The 14,190-nt window shown below is 45.0% G+C and overlaps 1 protein-coding gene across 1 annotated transcript; it reads left to right on the top strand.

The window, feature by feature from the left end:
- The first annotated feature begins 1,119 nt into the window (after nucleotides 1-1,119).
- On the top strand, nucleotides 1,120-13,563 carry MDFIC2 (MyoD family inhibitor domain containing 2). Its single transcript, XM_066244323.1, has 3 exons — nucleotides 1,120-1,225; nucleotides 1,963-2,184; nucleotides 13,304-13,563. The coding sequence occupies exons 1-3, from the start codon at nucleotides 1,120-1,122 to the stop codon at nucleotides 13,561-13,563; spliced, it is 588 nt and encodes a 195-aa protein (XP_066100420.1).
- The last annotated feature ends 627 nt before the right edge of the window (nucleotides 13,564-14,190 follow it).

Consider the following 14,190-nt stretch of genomic DNA (forward strand, 5'->3'; position numbering starts at 1 on the left):
GGCTGTTTGAAGGCTCAGAAAGAAACAAAATAGCCTAAGACAATTGTGCGTGCCACACGGTTAGCTTCCAGGCCAGCAGGAGCCTCGGAGAACAACCAGCTCCTGGCTGGTCCCTAAAGCCCACGTGCACAAATCAGTGGTTGTGCTCTCCCCTTCCCCATGAAAGCTGAGGGTTCTTGTGCTGGTGGTTCCTGGACTTGTCTGCATGTTGGAACCACATGGGGGTCTTCAAAGTTCCCCGGGGACTGTGATCTAATCTGTTGGGTTGGGTGGAGGGGAGGGGTTGCCCGAGTTTAAAAAAAAAACAAAAATTTAAAGCATTTCCTAGAGGAGTTTACTCTGAAGACTAGTCTGGGGATCAGTGCCCCGGAAAGTAGGGCCAAGTCGAGATTTCCATCTGTGGCAAACTAAGAAGCAGCTTTTGAAACGATGATGAATATGGACTTGGCAGGAAGATATTTCTTGCACTGAGCTGTGAGAGCATGGTAAAATCAAACCCGGCTTCCAATTGTATTATTTATTTCAGTCACTCAATGAGCAGTATTGGATCAAGTGGGCATTTGTCCAGAAATTGAAATGCAGTTCTCCAGAATTCATCTTCACAACCCCCAAAGTGCCAGCAAATCAGCAGGATCATTGCTCTTCGAGCTCTTAAGATATCCCTAGGAGTCAGCCTGGCCACATGCTTAAGAAGATCTTCTGTTAACTCTTTTCTCAATCTTAGGATTTCTCTGTTTAATGAGTGTAAGAGCACAACCTCACCACTACCCAATCTGGTTCCTTCTATAATATGACTTCGTGATGTCTTCTTTTTCATACCCTCCTCAAGATTGTAACTTAAGCAGTTACTTTTGCTAACTTGTTTGATGCTTGTGAAAGCCAAGAATGCTGCCTGTCTTAGTCACTACTGTATCCCCAGTGTCCAGCTTGTTACATGGCAGACCCTCAATCATTATGTGAGAATGAATGAACAAACACCAGGAGTTTAAAACACACGGAGCCCCTGGGTCTTCCCAGCCTTCTCTATGCCTATCCAAACCACAGTCTCAATCAAGGATTTTGCTAAGGCTCCTCGAACATCTCCAATAATTGTGCCAGCTGATTATATGGAAATACAGCATGTGTCCAAGAAGCACCTTGGAGCCACAGAGACTACACCTGAGCAGAGACCTACCAAACACTACAGCAAAGGGAAAGGGGCAGCTTAGTATCGCTGAGTGCAGAGGTATAAATGAATTTGAAGACTGTATTTATTCACACCACTATCTTTACACAGGATTTGTAGAAACAAAAAATAAAATGACTTGATTGAGATCATATGCTGTTACTGAGAAGTACTGTCTAGCACTGCAGTCCCTCTGACCACTTCTCAGCCCCTAAAACACTGACAGTAAGCTCATGGCACTGCAAGATTGGTTGATCGAAGTGAATAAATTCCTTGATTCTCTCCACCTATCATTAAAAAAGAAAGCCATAGTAGAAATAAATGTTACAAATTACTATGATAGCTAAAACTTAGAATGTGTGTAAAATTTTATAATTACTGTATTCTTTTATTCTTACTTGTATTTTTATTCAAAATTTCTTGCTCAAAAAGGCTTCATTTTTTTAGTTTATTTTCTTTTTTTTTTTCAGTTACATTTTACATTTAATATTACTTTGAATTACCGTAGTTTCAGGTGTCTAGCATAGTAGTTAGATAATTATATACTTTACAGAGTGTTTCCCTCAATATTTCTAGTACCCACCTGGCACCGTACAATGTTATCACACTATTATTGACTGTATTCTTTATGCTGTACTTATATCCCCAAGACTATTTTGTATCAATTCTTTTTAAAAGAGACTTTATTCTTATCAAAACCTAGGATGTGAAATTCTCTGTGAACGCCTATGCTTATCTCCAGCTTTGTCAGCCACAGTGGGTTTGTGTATTTGTGTGTTTTTTCTTTTTTCATCTAGATACGCAACTCACAAATGAAAAACATGCAGAAGAGAAACCCATTAATGCTATCGTTATAAATTCAGTATCTGACTTCAATATCACAGATGGACCAGCCCAGGAAACTTCCACTGAAAAAAAACTGTCAGAATCCAGCACATCACTGTCCTCCCTTGAAGAATGCCAAACGAGATTCTCTTACCTCCAAACTGATGCTTCAGTTCATCAGAGAGACACTGATGGTATGTTTCTCAGAATCAATCCATCTCTAAATAAAACTCTCCAACCCCCAACCCCTGTAAAATCATCACATATGCTGTTCGGGGAGGGGGGGCATGGCTCTATGCATATTAAACAAAGAGACTTCAATTTGAAAACGCTGGTGAATGACACATGTCAAGGTCACTTGGCAATTACAAGGTGCTTGACAGATTGTTTGCTCTCAAAGCTGAGAGTCAGAGAAAAAGTGTTTTAAAGGGGGGTGAGATGTGATGATCATTACTATAGGGCTATGAAGTGGATAAAGAAAAACAGCAAAGTCTTTTCTCTGATCTGAGACTGTTTGGGCAGAGAGGAAAAGAAGGCAGAGAGGAATAGTATTGAAATACTAGAAAAGTATAAATATAAACTGAATAAAACAAGATTATTACATCAGCAACCTGTGAAACAGTGTTGCTTCCTCTAGGTAATGTCACTTCCTATGCATTCTGACCAGTGCAAACCCACACCAAACCATCCCTGTATGTGACAAGAAGGCACGTTTCATTTGCAAAGCCAGTTTCACATTGATTTGGAGCTAAATGATCAACACAGTTAAGTTCAAAGTCATAGACTCTACACCAAGACATATGAATTTCACTCAGGTTAACTATGCAGTGACCTTTACAGGAGACACAAACCATTTAAGAATTTTGTAGTGTTCATTATTTACTTTTGCATTTAAAGAAAGCTGAAGGGAAATTCTCAAAGGAAAATGCAATAGAGTATGATTTCTGGTCTGTATTTAAATTTATATTTATTTTTTTTAAAAGGAAAATAATTTAAAGTAAACTGTATAAGAGGAACTTTGGAATCATATCATTTTAACTTTTGGCTCTAAAATTTATTAACTGTATAAAACTTTTTTTTCCCCATCTCTCAATCTCACACTCTGAGTTATATAATGGAGCTAGGAATACTTCATGGGATGTTTTGAAGATCAAATTAAATAACATGTACAAAGCAACCAATATAGAACTGTCACATAATATATATTCAGTTTTGGCTTTTATTATGATTACAATTTTAGAAAGCAAGGGAAGTTTCTGACACACGTTATATATGTGGTGTCTTGTACAAGTATCATCCCAGATACCTTAGAGCAGAGGCTACAGATACAAGTGCCTGCAGTCACCAGGAGGTAAAGTGAGTAACACAGCTGACAGTGAGCAACAGGGACCGGTGAGGACTGTGGCAAGGGGAGGCACACTGCCTCCACTCCTCTCCAGCCCCTGGTCGCCGGTGGGAGTGTAGGACCAGAGCTGCCCCACTCCTCTCCAGCCCCTGGTCACCAGTGGGAGTGTAGGACCAGAGCTGCCCCACTCCTCTCCAGCCCCTGGTCACCAGTGGGAGTGTAGGACCAGAGCTGCCCCACTCCTCTCCAGCCCATGGTCACCAGTGGGAGTGTAGGACCAGAGCTGCCCCACTCCTCTCCAGCCCCTGGTCGCCGGTGGGAGTGTAGGACCAGAGCTGCCCCACTCCTCTCCAGCCCCTGGTCACCAGTGGGAGTGTAGGACCAGAGCTGCCCCCAGTCCTCTCCAGCCCCTGGTCGCCAGTGGGAGTGTAGGACCAGAGCTGCCCCCAGTCGTCTCCAGCCCCTGGTCGCCAGTGGGAGTGTAGGACCAGAGCTGCCCCCACTCGTCTCCAGCCCCTGGTCGCCAGTGGGAATGTAGGACCAGAGCTGCCCCCACTCGTCTCCAGCCCCTGGTCGCCAGTGGGAGTGTAGGACCAGAGCTGCCCCCACTCGTCTCCAGCCCCTGGTCGCCAGTGGGAGTGTAGGACCAGAGCTGCCCCCAGTCGTCTCCAGCCCCTGGTCGCCAGTGGGAGTGTAGGACCAGAGCTGCCCCCACTCCTCTCCAGCCCCTGGTCACCAGTGGGAGTGTAGGACCAGAGCTGCCCCCACTCGTCTCCAGCCCCTGGTCGCCAGTGGGAGTGTAGGACCAGAGGTGCCCCCACTCCTCTCCAGCCCCTGGTCTCCAGTGGGAGTGTAGGACCAGAGGTGCCCCCACTCCTCTCCAGCCCCTGGTCACCAGTGGGAGTGTAGGACCAGAGCTGCCCCCACTCGTCTCCAGCCCCTGGTCGCCAGTGGGAGTGTAGGACCAGAGCTGCCCCCACTCCTCTCCAGCCCCTGGTCACCAGTGGGAGTGTAGGACCAGAGCTGCCCCCACTCGTCTCCAGCCCCTGGTCGCCAGTGGGAGTGTAGGACCAGAGGTGCCCCCACTCCTCTCCAGCCCCTGGTCACCAGTGGGAGTGTAGGACCAGAGGTGCCCCCACTCCTCTCCAGCCCCTGGTCACCAGTGGGAGTGTAGGACCAGAGCTGCCCCCACTCCTCTCCAGCCCCTGGTCGCCAGTGGGAGTGTAGGACCAGAGCTGCCCCCAGTCGTCTCCAGCCCCTGGTCGCCAGTGGGAGTGTAGGACCAGAGCTGCCCCCACTCGTCTCCAGCCCCTGGTTGCCAGTGGGAGTGTAGGACCAGAGCTGCCCCCAGTCCTCTCCAGCCCCTGGTCACCAGTGGGAGTGTAGGACCAGAGCTGCCCCCACTCGTCTCCAGCCCCTGGTCGCCAGTGGGAGTGTAGGACCAGAGCTGCCCCCACTCGTCTCCAGCCCCTGGTCGCCAGTGGGAGTGTAGGACCAGAGCTGCCCCCACTCCTCTCCAGCCCCTGGTCGCCAGTGGGAGTGTAGGACCAGAGCTGCCCCCACTCGTCTCCAGCCCCTGGTCGCCAGTGGGAGTGTAGGACCAGAGCTGCCCCCACTCGTCTCCAGCCCCTGGTCGCCAGTGGGAGTGTAGGACCAGAGCTGCCCCCAGTCGTCTCCAGCCCCCGGTCGCCAGTGGGAGTGTAGGACCAGAGCTGCCCCCACTCGTCTCCAGCCCCTGGTCGCCAGTGGGAGTGTAGGACCAGAGCTGCCCCCACTCGTCTCCAGCCCCTGGTTGCCAGTGGGAGTGTAGGACCAGAGCTGCCCCCAGTCCTCTCCAGCCCCTGGTCGCCAGTGGGAGTGTAGGACCAGAGCTGCCCCCAGTCCTCTCCAGCCCCTGGTCACCAGTGGGAGTGTAGGACCAGAGCTGCCCCCACTCGTCTCCAGCCCCTGGTCGCCAGTGGGAGTGTAGGACCAGAGCTGCCCCCACTCGTCTCCAGCCCCTGGTCGCCAGTGGGAGTGTAGGACCAGAGCTGCCCCCACTCCTCTCCAGCCCCTGGTCGCCAGTGGGAGTGTAGGACCAGAGCTGCCCCCACTCATCTCCAGCCCCTGGTCGCCAGTGGGAGTGTAGGACCAGAGCTGCCCCCACTCATCTCCAGCCCCTGGTCGCCAGTGGGAGTGTAGGACCAGAGCTGCCCCCACTCCTCTCCAGCCCCTGGTCGCCAGTGGGAGTGTAGGACCAGAGCTGCCCCCACTCGTCTCCAGCCCCTGGTCGCCAGTGGGAGTGTAGGACCAGAGCTGCCCCCAGTCGTCTCCAGCCCCCGGTCGCCAGTGGGAGTGTAGGACCAGAGCTGCCCCCACTCGTCTCCAGCCCCTGGTCGCCAGTGGGAGTGTAGGACCAGAGCTGCCCCCAGTCCTCTCCAGCCCCTGGTCACCAGTGGGAGTGTAGGACCAGAGCTGCCCCCACTCGTCTCCAGCCCCTGGTCGCCAGTGGGAGTGTAGGACCAGAGCTGCCCCCACTCCTCTCCAGCCCCTGGTCGCCAGTGGGAGTGTAGGACCAGAGCTGCCCCCACTCGTCTCCAGCCCCTGGTCGCCAGTGGGAGTGTAGGACCAGAGCTGCCCCCACTCCTCTCCAGCCCCTGGTCGCCAGTGGGAGTGTAGGACCAGAGCTGCCCCCACTCGTCTCCAGCCCCTGGTCGCCAGTGGGAGTGTAGGACCAGAGCTGCCCCCACTCGTCTCCAGCCCCTGGTCACCGGTGAGAGTGTAGGACCAGAGCTGCCCCCACTCCTCTCCAGCCCCTGGTCACCAGTGGGAGTGTAGGACCAGAACTGCCCCCACTCCTCTCCAGCCCCTGGTCGCCAGTGGGAGTGTAGGACCAGAGCTGCCCCCACTCCTCTCCAGCCCCTGGTCACCAGTGGGAGTGTAGGACCAGAGCTGCCCCCAGTCCTCTCCAGCCCCTGGTTGCCAGTGGGAGTGTAGGACCAGAGGTGCCCCCACTCGTCTCCAGCCCCTGGTCACCAGTGGGAGTGTAGGACCAGAGCTGCCCCCACTCCTCTCCAGCCCCTGGTCACCAGTGGGAGTGTAGGACCAGAGCTGCCCCCAGTCCTCTCCAGCCCCTGGTTGCCAGTGGGAGTGTAGGACCAGAGCTGCCCCCACTCATCTCCAGCCCCTGGTCACCAGTGGGAGTGTAGGACCAGAGCTGCCCCCAGTCCTCTCCAGCCCCTGGTCACCAGTGGGAGTGTAGGACCAGAGCTGCCAGGTCAAGAGTATTATTATATGTGAAATCGCAAAACTTTTAAGTGTTGGCAATAGTTGTTTCCTTTGTGAAGCTCCAAACAGCTGCCAATGCTTTGGATCAACTTGGACCTGTAGACTGACAGGTTATAATCAAATCTAAAGTGATGCCTAAGGTTCTGGCTTTTTTAGAGATGCCAAATAAGAAAAGACAATACAGGAGAGTTCTCTGCAAAATATTTCGATGCCAGAGCATTTTATCATATAGTAGCAGGGACGTGTGGATCTTCCTTGTACTGATGTTGGTTCTCTGATCCCAGAATTAGAAATTTGCATTGTACAAATTCATAGCATACAGCACAGAGCAGCTCCAGATCCGCTCTCATCAATGCTACCAGGAATCATGGGAGAATGAGAAGAGCCAACGTGGCTAGCCTAGTGCCTGATGCACAGATTGTCAGGGAAGGGCCAAATGACTACTTCGTTAAAATAGCAACTGATACGCAGGACTCTCATGCAGGAAAAGGACTGATTACTCTCTCTTTAAAAGAGTAGAAAAGAATCATGAGGACAGTTGATTATATTGTTTTCTTAAGGGCTGCGCTCAAGCCAGTATGACCCAGAGCATTCTGGTTTTAAGCTAACAATATAAGTAATAACCCAACTCTCTTTTCTCATATTGGAAAAACTCCTCCCATTAAAGTAAAAGTTTTGGGTACCTGGACAAAAGAGAGAGAAAAACCCCAGACTAAGATCCACAAATAGTGATAAGAAACTCTCATTATCTTAAGGAACAAACATCAAGGAAATCAAGAGTTAAGTCAGACTCACTTCATTTTAGAGAATTTTGATAGTAATTAACTTAAGGATGAAGAAATTGAGAGCTGGGGTCATGGTTGTACTGAGATAAATACAGAAATATCTTTCAGAAACAGCAGGGGAAACAGAAGGGAAAAAAGATTATTGCATTCACTTTCATATAGTTTGTGGATAATTTTTTTTGTGGATAATTTATTTTCAAATGTATAAATGAGTGCATAGGAATAGATGCTTAATTGCTAATGTCTATTATTCATATACATTGCCCCATTTAAAACAAGACGGAAAAGCCTCACACATGCAAATTTTGTAAAATGCGTTCCATCCATTAACAGAGTTCATGGTGTGTGCTCTGATGGGAATTTAAGAGGATCTTCACTGCACATCACGCGCCACGTCCTACAGCACTACATATTATTAAAACATGGCTCATCCTGTGTGGTCCCTTCCCTAAATAAAGTGGAAAAAGTCCAGAGCACTATCTGTGTCTCTGCTTATGTTTCTGTGTCTGATTACAAAAGCATCCCTGCAGATAATAAAACCAGGATACACATGGTATTAGAGAACAGGCTCCTTCAAATGCAGCCTGAGAATATACCTAATTGATGCCTAACTTTGAATTTGAGACATCTCATCCAGGTGGAAGGGAAAAATCATAAATACAAGATACCTCAAAAGAATAGTCTTAATTACACCATGGACTACTGAATAAAATGATTACATTTTCACCACAGTAAATTTCATACAATTAAATGCAGTAGTGTCACCTTATAAAATGTTTCAATTTTTTAATTATTTCAGTTCATTTGCTCAGAAAAAAACATAAGCACAAATTTACTAAGTATCACCCAAATCTAGTCATTTTAGTTCTAAAGAACTGACTGAATGTTAGTTGTGCTTGTCTGAATTTAAATAGATCTTGACATATTTAAATAGCTATTAAAATTGATAACATCAGGGATGATACCCCAGCTAGAACAAGGCATTCAGTCATACTTTATTTCTTCACATTATACATTACAGATATTAAGAAAAAACTTAATTCAGGGAGAGTGAGAACCAATTTTTATCATTTTTGACCAAAAAGTTTTAGCAATCACAGACATTGTGTCATGAATCTTATTATCATGCTAAATTCCCTGCAGTAGCACATTAACTATCAATATATTAGAATACTGAATCTGAACCAGACTCATTTTATCTTTTTTTCCCCTGACTTTGTTTATCTGGGGTCACTTCTGGAAGAACTACATTCTTGCCACTTCGGATAATGATTCTAAAGTCCAGGTGGTGACCCCGAGTTCAGTGCTCCCAGAACCGCAGCTGGCGGCCAAAGCTGCCTCATGCTCCCTCCTCCTGGTCCTGGCAGCATGGTGGCAGGATTGGAAGCAACCTCTGGGAGCACAGGACCGAGACCGTGAGGCCAACAATGTGGAAACTCCCTGTGTTGTGACCTTTTCCACTCTAATTAAACATGATTCTTTCTAATGAGGCAGACCATCCCTCTTAATCAGCCAGTCGCCAGTCGTACACAGAGCCTGCCCTCGTCGTCCATGCAATTAAGGTGTATCACTTAGCCTTAATGTCCTAAATGTAACCTAGGGGTAGGAAAAAGAAATGACATAACCCTGACAGGGTTTTGGCTCAGCTTCTTGCTCATAGCTAAATTCCAGCATTGGCCATAGGACATGCTGGTCTTGGATCTATCTTAAAGCTTCTTTGATCCAAGTTTAAGGAGGCAAGAAGTGGGAGTGAGAATGGGTACTCCAACTGCAGTAACTGGAACCTCTGCGAGGACACCAGACAGGTCAACAACAGGAAGTAATATACAGGAATGTGTCATAGAAGACGTAGGAGAGGTGCAAAGCCAAGTAAGGGAACAGTGAAGCCACCCAGAACTTTACAACAACAAGAAGGCTCTGCCTCCTCTTCTCTCGGTCCCTCCCTGCCACTAGCACTGTCATTAGCCATAGGCCACTAGTCTCTAACCATTATACACAGACCACTAGTGAGTGCCATCACAGGAACCACAGAGAGAAAGGCATTCAGAAAGAGAGAAAAACATGTAGAAGATATAAGCACTGCCTGACCCCAATGAGAGGAGGAGAAACACCCCAGGCTTTCCCTTTCTCCCGCCCTCCCATTTCCCATTACTGCCCCCATTGGGATGCTTTATTTATCCCTTATTGTTCATTCATTCATTCATTCATTCATTCATTCAACAAGAGATATGGCTTTATTTATTTATTTATTTGTTCATTTTAGAGAGGAGAGAGAGAGCGAGAGATAAAGAGAGAGAGAAGGGGGGAGGAGCAGGAAGCATCAACTCCTATATGTGCTTTGACGAGGCAAGCCCAGGGTTTCAAACCATTGACCTCAGCATTCCAAATCAACGCTCTATCCACTGTGCCACCACATATTAGGCAAGAGATATGGCTTTCTTGTAACCTCAGTTCTAGTAGGGGAGAAACTAGTTAATACATTAATTAGTTTACTATCATCCTGTAGTTAGTGCAATGAAGAAAAAAATCAGGTTGCTATAAGAGTTTCAGCAAAGATGTCATTTAAAGAGAATGTGTTTTAAGGCAAAGACTCAACGAGTGAGTAGGAGTTAAGTCAAATTGTAGGGAGAGTGTGCAAGGGCCAAAGTTATCGCATGTGCAAAGGCCCTGAGTTACTTGTGTCCCAGGAACTAACATTGAGCCAGTAAGCTGCAGGAGAATAGGACTGGAGACAGGGAATAGGCTGGAACATGATCACACAGGAGCTGACAAACCATGGCAAGGAATTGGGACTTTAGAGAAAGAGTAAGTTGTTCTAATTTAAGACAAAACATATTCTAGTAGCTGATTAATTTGAGCTGGGCTCATGTGGAAGTAGTGTCATTAATAGGAAGCTATCATGGTTGACATGGTGGTGGCTGATGATGGATAGAACTAAGGACATAGATAGAGGCTTAGAGACTTCAAGTAAAAACCCGAGATAGAATCAGCTGGACTCAGTGAAGAATTGTATCAGGAAGTATGATGAGGAAAAGGAAAATGATAAGAATGAGTCCCAGGAGTCTTATTAATTAATCTGCGTGTTCAGGAACCAGTACCAGAAAAACTGGTAGAGGGGTAGGCTTGTGAAATGGCAGAGAGGGAGATCCATGACACAGCCTGGGCTTGGTAAGTGTGAGACGTTTTGAAAAAGACTGCATAAGAGATGCAAAGCTGGCTTTTGGCTGCATGGCACCCTTCTTGGGATGGGCTGAGCGAAGGGGTGGTGATCATAGACTATGACTTTGAATATCATGTTTATTCAACATTAGACCCAATGAATAGTGAAGGTACAAAAAACAAACAAACAAACAAAAAAACACATCTCTTCATGAGTAGGAGAAATCTGTTTTCAAACAGTTGCAAATTTTATCCTGAAGCGCTCATGTTACTTTTGTGCAATAAAAACCCAAAACTAAAAACAAAATTTAAAAAAACATATGCAAAACAGTTTAGCAAGCCCATGTAGAATATTGAATATGCCTTTTAGGAAAAGTGTGGAACATACTTGAAAGTTGGGAAAAATCTGTTTTCAATTCATTAATGTCGTCGTGTTTTGGGAGCAAGAGATTCTGCCTTTTATAACCAAATATAAAGAACTAACTTAGAAAAAAAGGGTTCTATTCTCAAGTGCAAAATAGAAGAGTGGAAGGAAACTAATGCCAATGTGACCAAAGGATCAGATGAAAACTTTTTTTTTTTTTGGTAAATAAAATCTATGGTAGGCATCAGAAGCGGAGACCCCTGGCGTCTGCCTGCTCGCAGAAACTTTGGCAGTTGGAATTGAACCAAAAGGTTTTATGCCCTCAGGAAATTATAAGGTCATTTCACAAACAAGTTCTTCATTCTTTTCATAGGTAACACTAGCTCCTAGCCTGCCAAGTCATCCTGCACCCAGCCTGATTTACCTTCAAACTAAACTTTGAATGTGTCCTCTACAAAGGACAGGATCTTGTGGGATCATTTTTACAGGATTGTGTCCTGAGTAAGTCTCTCGAGCCTGCAGCCTGAGGGATAAACAGGAATATTTCCTACTGAGAACCTCTTTTTCGCCAGGGGCTGTTGCAGCAGCAGTCTCGGCTCGCATTGGTGAAACTGGATGAGGTTTTATGCTCCAGAGTTTTGACCACCAACGTGTCCTGTTTAGACAGGCGTACACAAACTAGTCTATGTACTGTACTAACTTCCTCCTGAATTTTTGTGGGTGGTTTGCAGCAACTTATGAGATATGGATGAGTTGGCCACAGACTAGAAACTGGCCCTGAGTGAGTAAAAATACACCCAATCTGGCAAAGAGGTGAGAATGTACACCATAGAGGTATTATGGCACACGCTGCCAGCAGTATAAATATTGAGCAATGGCTGCAGCACCTGCAACAATCTATGGCAGTTAAAGAAGTCATAAAAGTCACAGTGGGGTTCTTTACCCCCATGTTTTTGGGAGGAAGAAAGAAGGCCAGGAACGGAGGAGAGGCAGAGACAGGAAGGAAGGTTTTTGTTTACCCACATGCAGGACTCACTTCAGACATTTATATAGTTTATTAACTGTTTTTTAAAAGAAATAAAAATGACTTTCTTTAAAATGTTTATTCCCTTTTAGAGAAAGTTTCCATGTTCTTTCTTCACTCTGAAAGATTAAATATATTTGAACAATAAAAGAAAAAGTTTTCTGGAAATTTTGTTAAAATTTAATGAACGGGGCTCTAGGAATACTTAGCACACTCTAACTCAGACAGCAAAATTTCTCTTGTAGGCCTGTAGAGTCTCAGGCCTCTCCAGTGTGAAACACAAAAATTATTAACATTCTTCTTGGGAAAAAATAATCTTTATGAAAGCCTAACTTTAATGGATTGATAAACCTATCAGGAGTGGGAGATTTTTCTCCAATTTGCACTAGAATGTTACTTTCAACCATCAACAATTTTCAGGATACTGATTTTAATTAACTAGAATGTCACACAAACACTTAAGTAAGTTTCACAAAACCCTTACATGTTCTGAGCTGTGTTTAACTAAAGTAAAGTTATAATTTTAACAAGAGAACTGCTACATCTTCTAATTCCCTTTATGAAAACAGAATATAAAATAATCTATAACCTATCACAGGTGTTTGGCTAGAATTACCAATTACAGTGTATTTTCAAGTCCTTAAAGATATTTTTCAAATTTTTACAAGTAAGCATAGTAAATTTTTAAACCAATTTTCTTAAAAAGAATTGATAAGATTTATACCCTTTTAGGAATATAATGATATATTCTTCTAACATGTATATAAAACTAAGCTTTTATATAACTAGAGGAAAAAGGATTAAAAATAGAATACAACCAAAAAAACTACAGTCGATTAAAAATTATTGATATTAGGTTTTGAAATGTGTTTTTTGCTTGTATTTCAATATGATTGTGGCAAATTTATGGAAATCCACCTCAAACAAATAAGTAAGCCTTGTAACAAGAATTCAGAAATTTGTAGTCTTTCCTCGTCCCCCAACTCTAATTGCACCTGAATGCTCCCTGCACTGGGGACAACCTGCTGTTTTTCAGACAGTTGCAAGGTTTTCAGTTGTGTGGTTCCCTGCACATCTGCAGGCCAAGTAAATAAAGGAGTTTTAAAAAGTAAAAGCACTTTAAATAACCTGATTATGTGGAATCAATAGGAAATGCTTGGGAAGTTAATAAAAACCATTACTTAAGTAGAGCAAGTACTGCATAGGGGAAGGGGGTATAGAGTTTGAGAGATTATAGTGTACGTGACAACTAATGAGGACAAATAGTTAAGAGCTGACGATAGAGTTATCAAGTATGCCACCACACACATGTCCTTTATAGATATCACCATAGAGTCGCTAATAATTTTCTTCCTTCTTCTTTAAACAGAGGAGTGTGCCTCTCTTATCCTCACCTGTCTGTTTTGCCAGTTTTTGGATTGTCTCCTGATGCTCCCTGATACGTGTGAAACGGTGTGTACCAGCTTGTGCTGCCCCTCTCACAGGTATCACCACACCTCAGATGAAAACCATTCTCGAAACGATTGCAACTGCAACTGTGATATGGATTGCAGCCTTTTTGAATCTTGTCACGAGACCAGTGAGTGTCTGGAGCTGGCCATGGAGATTTCAGAAATGTGTTACCGCTAGCAACCAAGTCTCCATGTTCCCACAGAGCCTGTGGCCGCACAGGAAAATCCCATTGCAGGAAGACTGATTCCCCTCTGCTGGAAAGGGCGGACTGTGCACATTTCTTGAAGGCTATGGACCATTTTATTCTGCGCCTGTCTGGGAAACCTCACATTGTCAACTCAATCATCATATTCCAAATTTCATATCCGCATGGCTCGCTGAAAAGATCTTAATCACATGTGATGAACAAATCCCAAATACCTCTTAAATGCCATAGGTACAAGATGTTTCCCAACTACACCACAGCATGCTAAAAGATTATGTTATTGCACTCATTGGCTTGCTGCATGAATTCAACTTCATTCATAGATTCAGGGCAAATTAGTGCATTCTTTATAATTGACATATATTAGCTCATCTTTTTAATGGACTTATGCATAAACATTATGCATTGTTGGTTATTATTAATAATGTATTGTATAACATCATTTTGTAATTAAAAATGTATTTATACAGTCTCTTAAAATTCACTTATACATACAGTTTAGGTAGGAAAGGGAATTAAATAAATTAGAAGCCATGTTCCTGTAATTACAACAGATGTTTTTAAGATATCTCCAGTGAATTTTGAATATGAAGTACTTT

This window comes from Saccopteryx bilineata, chromosome 10 (genome assembly GCF_036850765.1).
Source record: "Saccopteryx bilineata isolate mSacBil1 chromosome 10, mSacBil1_pri_phased_curated, whole genome shotgun sequence".
Lineage (NCBI taxonomy): Eukaryota > Metazoa > Chordata > Mammalia > Chiroptera > Emballonuridae > Saccopteryx > Saccopteryx bilineata.